This window comes from Brachionichthys hirsutus, chromosome 9, assembly GCF_040956055.1.
Source record: "Brachionichthys hirsutus isolate HB-005 chromosome 9, CSIRO-AGI_Bhir_v1, whole genome shotgun sequence".
Classification (NCBI taxonomy): domain Eukaryota; kingdom Metazoa; phylum Chordata; class Actinopteri; order Lophiiformes; family Brachionichthyidae; genus Brachionichthys; species Brachionichthys hirsutus.
In genome coordinates, this window is record NC_090905.1 from 6,881,776 (window position 1) to 6,891,109 (window position 9,334).

A 9,334-nucleotide genomic window follows, 5' to 3' on the forward strand; every position below is an offset into this window, starting at 1 on the left:
CGTCCACTGGCAGGTGCAAATTAATTACCAGATAAAGTCTGGAAAAGCCTCGTCTGGCAGGTAAAGTCACATTGATTTCTAATTTCTAATTATTTTTATATTTTCCTTTCATTCAATTGCATGATATAGATAATTTACTCAATTTACACCAAACACCAGCAACTTTTCTTCTGGGTGGCTGCTTTTTGGACTTGAGTCTAGCGGTCAAGTATGAGCATCATTAGCTGTGTGAAGCTATATCACTGCAGGGAAGCTCTTTTTGTGGCGGTGTCGGTAGGCGGGGGGTTAACAGTCTTCACAATCCAAGCAGCATGAGGAAGGTGCGAGCGGGGGCCTGTAGATGCACCATGTTGTCTGGGGTTGCTCCTCCAACGGGATTAAAGAAGGGGAAATCAGATGTGCGGTGGTATTGGTGGTGGTGTTGGGCATGAGTGGGGAGCACAGAGGGCTAAGCACCAGACTCATTGGTGATTCAAGTCTCACTATCCCTTCCGGCAAAGATTTTCATAATGCTGAGACAATGTGATTTGCTTCTTCCCAGCAATATGATCTTTTATCCCTGTGAGCCACCAGCTTGTCAGAAATGAACAAAATCAAATGCGGACAAATACAAATATTTTGAGTCACAATTATTTTAAGTATAAAATAATTTTCCATATTGCATTTCTTTTTTCTTTTTCCATTTTTGAGTGAGTGCACTTCTTTTCTCATTTCTGCTTGGTAAAATTCACGTTAAAAATAATCGCTATCTCAATTGTTTTGCCTGAAACATGCACGGAAAAACTACAAAAAAATAAATGAATAAAACAGTCCCCTAACCCCCAACCTCATTTATCAAAGCAATATTCTGATTGCTAAATCTAATCAGACATTTAGAATCATAATAAGAAATAATAATAATAATAATTAAGGTGTAAACCTAACATTTGAGAAGCTGGAAGCAGAAAGGTTTCTGGCCATTCTACCCCTACAACCAATCAGTCAATCAGGCTGTTGACTTATCATTGCAGCTTTAACGTCCTTCCCTCAGCAAATGTAAAAGACAAAAACAAACACAGAGATCGAACCACTCCTTTAACACTTACTGCACTGATGCTTTCCTCTCTGGCCATGCCCATCTGTTGAAGCCCTTTAAGTCCATTATAACACAGACACAAACAAGAACAACTGATACAGGATGTAAATTTGTTTTCCCCTTCACCTCAGGACAAATCCCGAGCTCCTTCCTGCTCTGAGCTACTTTTCTCTTGTTTATTTTATCGGACCTAAGGCACTTTTCCCTTCCTCTTAATGTCTCTCCAACTCCCTCCATCTCCCCGGCGAGTCTGCCAACCCGTCCTTGGGCGACAGAACTGAACTAGCCGCTACCTGTTTAACTTAACAATAGCAACGTTCTTGGTGGAGGTTTAGGTTTGACTTAATATATCCCCAACTGGACCGCACCTGTCTCATTCTCTTTTGCAGCCACTTGCTGTTTTGCCCCCTGAGTGTTTAAAGGGAAAGCTTGATGAGTTGAGCTTTCATACTATATTCTGACGCATTGAAAAATACCTGGTTCCCATTGATGGCATGTTTCCAGAGCCAGAAATAGGGAGACAGTTGTTATTATGCATAGTTAGCGCACGGGATATTTGGCCTCTGGACAATAGGCTCTATGCTAGCTTGAGGGCATACAGCAACAGTATGTTTTTTCCATTCCAAAGTAAATTGTATTCCAAAATAAAAGGTCACTTTTAAAGATAAGGGGGTCACTGTTTGGTGCTCAGACTTTTCTTAAATGAATAACAAAGTTAATGAGTGTAAAACATTCTTAGAGGTAGATACACAAAAGGGGAAGATTCAAAATACGTTATTCAAGATTCAAGATTCAAGATACTTTATTGTCATTATGCGAGCATAATAAAATCGTGAGAAGGCCCACGGCTTAAGGCACACATAATTGTCATTATGCGAGCATAATAAAATCGTGAGAAGGCACGTGTTTGCTGGCTCATATGCTCTGGATAGGTTCAATTAAAACAATTAAAAGCAATCAATGCATGGACTCTATGGGGTAACATATGTTTCTCTTATATCTTAGTTCTGGTTTCATCTATCCAGTTGGCCTTTGGTGTATCAAGTCTGAAAGATCCCCCCATTAAATGTTAACTGCAATTTTATCCTGCTTGTTGTTTTTTTCCCCCACTCACCTCTAAAGCAGAGGCAACGTATTAGAGAAAGGGAATTCCCCAAATGGGACTGGGAGGAAAACAAGGAAGCGCAGAGCTCCAGGGAACAGGGAAACGTGTTTGTTGGCAAGCGTAGATAGATGAGGAGTGAAATAATCTGATGGGGAAGCAGAAAGCAGGAAAAAAAAAACCAAAAAAAAACCACAGCACTCACTTCCAGGTGAAAGGCTGACAGTGAAATATTGATAGAAGCTGAGATGAGTGAGTAGCTGATGCTGCTCGCATATCTCGTCTTTCTGTTTGCATGCTTCAAAACTTTATAGCATTGTGAGGGTAAAGTGGGGGTTAAAGGAGCTTGCTTTTCTCTCGTACAACAGCCAAGCTTACATCTTCAGGGCAGTGCACCACAATTTATAATAGTGATGCTATTAACCATGCGGCCATTGACCCTTGCCCCGTGAACCTTATTTGCTTTGATTGCCCTTGCTGTTCCGTTTTTTGACGCCGCACTGAAAGCATGAACGTAGCGGTGGAGAGTGTTGACTTGGAGAGGAAGACAAAAAAAAACCAGAACATAGCAATCAAGAGGACTCGGCCTGGACACAAGTTCAACTCTCTGAAGCATCGCTGCCATTGTAAAAGGTGCTTCAGTTTTGATAGGCTCATAAAGACGCTTGTGAAAGTCCCTATTGGAGGAGCCAAGCCCCCAAAGTCCCACCAAGCAGGAAGTGACCAGTTTGTCTTCCATTCACGTTTAACCCACCAACTTTACTGGCAACACTTGACTCAATAACTGTTTAAGACTTGAGAGTTTTATATGTTGTTGTTGGACTTGGCAAAAAACTGTGAATGTTAAAAGGTAGAGAGTATTGGCAGCGCTGACTGTGTTGTGGTGTTATTTCAACACGTATCTCAACACGGATGGCATGATGGAACAAGGAGATGTATTGATGTGGATAGTTCTTATACGCCACAACTTGAAATAAATGTCTGCTTCTTTTTTATTTATTTATTTTAATGAGCCTGTAAAAGGTTGTGTTTGTCAAGCAAAGGATAACACAAATGGGTTTCCCCCCTTAATTCTATAGAAAAAAGGGTTAACTCACTAACACATTTTATCTTAATAAACCCTCAGTGTTTACAGCGGTATAATAAAATTATTAATAAAGCATGGAATCTTGAATCATCATTCATTCAAACACAGCATATCAGCGTCTGATTAATCTTTTTATGACATCTAAGCCTGTATTACAGAAGTACTAACTACTAAACCAACTTCTTCTATCACTATTACGGTATCTTTTTGTTGTTTCTTTAAGCCATAAACAAAATGATCCTTGCTTGCCTTTGCAGAGACTTTTGAACTTTATCATCGATAGATTTTTATTTCCATTGCATTGTCCTCTCTTTGAGGGATGATTGAGATCATGGAGCGAGTATTTGCATGTGTTGCATGTGTATCTCTCCTGTTTGCACATCTCTGAAGCAGGTTTATTGTAAAGGGCGATGTTAAAAAGCAAAAGAAAATCACAAGAAGACACGCACGCACACGCATACACACACACATATACGCGCGTTCCACGTAGCAGATCGAGTCTAATTAAAAAACACAGCGGTGATTTCGGGGGGGCTCTGAGGAGAACAGTATGAATGTGTGTTCGCGTGTGCGTTTGGTCGCTGGTTTTAGTGTGATCAACCGTCAAATGAAACAATGCATTCCGCGGGACCTCGGGGTTTCCCTTTGAGTACTCAGACACGGCACTGCAGCGAACTGTGGCTGTTTAATGCGAAGGAAAAAAAGTTGATAATTAGTCCCACAGTGACTGAAAATGAGATTGAGAGAGAAAGAGAGTGGAGCGGGCAATGAAGGGAGAGGAGAGAGAGAGCGCTTAGCACACTTAAAGCTCTGACCTTACACCGTCTGTGGCTTATTGATCATTTGGTGATTTGTTTTCTTATTTATTTCCTGACTGACCTGTTTCACTCCATCATCATTCATCTCCTGTCTTTGATTGATCAGTGAATTAGAATCAATCCACCTGTCTGATCAGTTAAAACAACCAAATTAAGAAAGCATTTTCATCACTCTAGGTGGGTTCTGCGTTTTTCCCGACCCACTAGCTTCGCAATGGGGAGTTATCAAACTATTGTCATTTCTGCTTTCTTCTTTTTTTTGGAAGCAGTACCCCCCATCGTATTCATTATTTTTTCAAAAGGGGTCTGCTAATAATTAGCAATTAAAATGCTGTCTTTTTGCCTCATTTTCCCCTAATTAGTTTGACAGAAACATACACTCACACACACCATGGCAACCATGGCAACACTTTTCAAGTTTAGGAAGTAATCGGGCTTCTTATGTTACTGTATGAACCAAATGCAACTCAGAAGAGTCTCTGCCACCCCTGAACTGATTCATCTGCAGTATGAGATCATGAGGTATTTGCTTCATACTGCAGAGAACACTGAAGCTTGTTTTCACTTGGATTAAACCTACTTGGACTGAATGATCTTAATGCCTAAAAGAAATCATATTGTGCTTGTATACGACCTTCAGTGGCAGTGGATATCACAATAGAGCATCAGCACCGAGACAAAAGCACAGCATTCAGTGAGTAAAATAGGAACGAATATAAGACATCTGAATCAATAAAATAACAGAGATTAGTTTTACCCAAGATTCTGTCATCACATAACTCAGATCAAACTGTGACATTTGTTAGTACTGACAAAATCTATCAGCAATAAGCGTCAAAGTAAAAAAAAAAAAAAAAAACTCTCTAAGCAAGTAGAAAAAAGTATTTGCTAGATGCGTAAATGAAAACAACGTGCAGATGAAAACAAGTTTCATATTTTTTCTCGTTGACCTGCGTAGGACGTCTGTCTGTTAAAGCCTAAAGCACACTTGTAGGGCTATGCTAATGCTTCTTAGCGGTGTGTGTGTGTGGAGGTTCAGGAGTCGGAGACTGTCAGACAGCAGGAAAAAGCACGTCATGTTTGTTTGGAGCCTCCTTTGTCATAGACCGCACCTCTTTCCCCTTCTCCTGCCCTCCTCTTGGCCTTATTTAGCCCCCCGCCATGTCACCCAGAGGTCAGCTCACACATGCACAGACAGCACAAGCACAGACAGACATGCATACAGATTGTAATATCGTGCTAGAGTGCATCATAGATGGAAGTGCCTTGAAGGACCTGCTTCTCATTCTCCAGACCTCATTAGCTGCTGATTTATCTCCCCCTCCTTCCCGCTAATGCTCTCGGTGTGCAGAGGGGGTGTATGTGAGTGCATGTGTGTGTATGGGAGGGAAGGAAAAAAATAATATGTGTATTTCCAGGGATTAGTGTCAGTGTGTGTGAGGAGGGAAGTTATTTGGTGTGAAAGATGCTGTATTTTATTGTGTGTTGGTTTCAGAGGTGTGAGTTTGATGCAGGGACTCTGTCATTACACATTAGCTCGGTGTGAGCACACTCAACCTGAGGTCAAACAGATTAATAAAAGATCACTCACGCACGCACACACACGTACGCACACCACAATTTGATTAAATATTCTGCGCTTCATAATCATGACAAGTGCACATAGTGCTCCTGTCCACCATTATCCATTTAGCGAATTTTTGTTCCGTCTTGCAATAATCTTCCCAAACCCCCAGTGAGCTTATTATTGTTGAGGAAAAGTGCTTATGGCTGCGTGCAAAGGTGGGTTTTTGGAATAAATTCAAATGTAGTTTGCACAATTAATTTTCAGTGGATAAAAGATGAACTCCTCACGCCATGCATTTAAAATGATTTTGTGTTATATTTTCCCCCAGTAATTGTGACAGACTGTGTAGTTATGATTCATAAAGAACGGTGACGTTGTTGGGTTAAGGAGCAGCTCTGGTGACTCTGGCCTACATAATTCAGGGGCTCCTGGGGAATTCATCTCTCGGAATGAGCCTTTTTTTCCTTTACCTGATTCTCTACATGCCATAGTCTCAAGAGACTATTCATAAGAGGAAAAAAGGCAGAGGGGGGCGGGTGTTATTTCATTATATGGTATGTGGTTGAAATCCAGAATAAAAAATAAACCGCAATAAATAAAGTTGTGCAAATAACCCTTTCTTCTATCTATAAATCGAGGACACCTGAGTAACATTTAAACATTTGGGGGTAAGAATATTAGTGGAACAACTTGTTTATCAATGTTTCTTTTCTCTCCTCTTGTAGATGTTAAGAACCTGGAGAACTTCCACCTGGTAGAAAGCGTCCAGGAACAGGTCAACGCGGCGCTGCTGGACTACGTCATGTGTAACTACCCGCAGCAAACAGACAAGTTCGGCCAGCTGCTCCTCCGGCTCCCGGAGATCCGTGCGATCAGCCTGCAGGCCGAGGAGTATCTTTACTACAAACACCTGAACGGCGACGTGCCCTGCAACAACCTGCTCATCGAAATGCTACATGCCAAGCGAGCTTAAGAGGGAACCACCTTGCCCTGCAATCCGGCTGTTGAAGATATCTTGAGTGGTTTTGCTGCAGCCCCAAAACTCCGAACAACGCTGTCACCAAACAGAACCTCCAGCTTAGACTCAAATGAGCAATGTGCACAAACAATGAACACATGGATCCCTTGATTAAAAAAACAAGTCTGAAAAAAGAGACACTTCTCCACAACCACACAAAGATAATATAGAAAAGAAAAGAAAAGCACTGCATTGAAGACTTTCAGACAGGATGCAATCCTATGCCCCGAGAACTCACTCAAGACTGGCCGACTGCAACTTAAAAAATAACAACCCTTCAGTGCTTTAGCGCTGGTGGCACTGTGAGAGGCTTTTTGTATTGAGAATGGAAGCTGAGCTCGTTGGGAGATATCTGCCGTTTCTCCAGATGTGCACTCTCTAATTCAACTTTTAGCTGTTGCTGGTACTGTAAAGACAAACAGACAAGCCTGAGGCTCTCACCCAGGATCCTGTCACACTCACATAAAATGACTGCCATGGCAGCTTGATCTGACTGAAAAGGGCGACTCGACGGTCAAAAAGCGAAGGTCTAAAAAAATAATGAATTAATGAAAAAATAATGAATAGGCTTATGAGAAGAAAAATAAGGTGTTTTTTTCTCTCTTGTAATGGAAGTCATTTGCTTCTCATGGTCACCCACTTTCTTATTCCACCTCTTCAAATCAGTTTAAACCATGTACCTCAGAAAGACCAGTATTCAATACATACAATTAACAATGTCATCTGAATAAATTGTATTTATATACATTTTTCCTGCTGAAAAACACCCTCCCTTTTTATTGATTCATCACAAATGGAACTAAACCAAGCTTGATTGTGAAGATGGAGAAGGATTGACCATGCCTTTGTCCGGAATGATCAAAGCCTGCCTGAAGAGAAATTACAAAAACCCTTAATAATCAGTATTATTATAAGAGAAAAGAAATTTGTGATGTCACAGTTATGTGAGTCTTGCCTTATTTCATTGCCATGCTAGATATCCGTGCAGATGTGAATGGAAATATGTACAAATATATATAGTATATATATAAATATATATATAATGTATTAATGTTGTACAAATTAAAAAAAAGAAGAATAATTCAACAGGTGTTTACATTTATGTGGTCATATGGGAGAGAACTGTGATAAAGCAGAAATTGCAAAGCAATGATTTCCTAAAAAAATGAAATTGACAAAATGAAAAAAGTTCCTTCTGTTTTGCTTTCTTTGGTATTACTATGTTTCATTTCTGTTTGTTTTCGAGCAGTACTTAAATTATGTCGTGAGACACTAAAATCAAAAAGGAATCACATTGGAAATATTTCTATCTGTGTCCGCTGGCATTGAAACGTTTCTGTTCAAGGGTTCTGTTTTACTTTCAGACTGTTTTGTAGACTTTTTTTTATTTACAGACTTTAACCTTTTTAATGTACAGTATTTCACTGGTTACTCTTAATAATGAAGATAATTTATTGCTTCTATGGGTTTCCATATATGTGTTACATGATGTGAGGTGTCTGCACCAGAATAAATTTGTTTACTGTAGCATGTTCTTGTTTTGTTTCCACAAGTAGTCCATAGATTCAACAGCAGGACTGGAGCAACAAAGCTGGGCCATTGAAAAGAGGGGGAGAAAAAAAATCACTGCAATTTTCTTTTGTGTTTTTAAATGTTTATGCAAGTGTGTACATTAAAATGAGTATTGTATTTAAGCAAATGAGGTGTGAATGGTGTTTGCGCCACATCAGTTTTTTTTGTTTTGTTTTTTTCATCAAGCGTTATTGTTCTGTTCCAGTTCCACTTTGTACCAAAGACTGTATATATCTCTCTGTGAGCTTTGACTTCTATTATTGTATCCAAAATGAACAAAATTGGAAGAAAAATTATGCTCATGAGGATTTTTCCACGTGTCAGGTAGTAGTTGTTACCGTTTTGTCGCAAGCCTCATTTCCCACAACAACTTGTTGCGATTAGTTGTTTGCCCATCAACATTTGGTTGATGAAGGCATAGACCGATCAGAAGTCTTTTCAATGGCATGTTTATTGTACAGAAAAGTCACTTGGTTTCCATCGATCCATTTCACTTGGTCCCAGGCTTTTCTCCGACCCCCCCCCCATTAATTGTGTCTATTCATCAGACAATCTTCTATCAGCCACTTCCTGAAATTGTGTTTTAATCTTCTGCAGCTGCCTTGGACTTAATATTGTATGTTGTTAGCCTTATAGCATAGTTGCCCATCATCAATAGGCATTGCCTAAGACTTGGGCAATTATGCAATTATAGGCTAATGATATAACACATCCCTGCACATTATTGTGGTCACAGCTTAGATTTTTTTTAATTCAAGGAAATCAAATTCAGTCATCTGCTCTAGTCTACAACAAACCAGCTTATATATCTACAAATGCTTTAACAAGGACTTAAACAATGACTAACTTAGTGTCTTCACATGCTCATGCTCTCTGACACCACATGGATACACAATGCATCAACATGCTATTTTCCTTACACTTGTAGATGACGTTTGCCTCTCCTCCTGACATTATAAGCCGCCCCCCCAGCAAGTGTCTCTACAAGGCTAACTGAATTTTTCTTCATATTTCAATAAAAAGTCTTATGCTTAAAACACCAGATTCTTGCTTCCTGCACAAACTGAAGCTGTCGAGATAAAATCAGCCTAACTT

At 39.9% G+C, this 9,334-nt stretch overlaps 1 protein-coding gene across 1 annotated transcript in view; it reads left to right on the plus strand.

Annotated features, from left to right (window-relative positions):
- nr5a2 (nuclear receptor subfamily 5, group A, member 2) overlaps positions 1 to 6,622 on the plus strand; it is a 54,712-nt gene extending 48,090 nt beyond the window's left edge. The window contains exon 7 of the mRNA XM_068743950.1: positions 6,375 to 6,622. Coding sequence (XP_068600051.1) covers positions 6,375 to 6,622 — 248 coding nt within the window. The remainder of the gene's footprint in view (positions 1 to 6,374) is intronic.
- Positions 6,623 to 9,334: the final 2,712 nt, after the last annotated feature.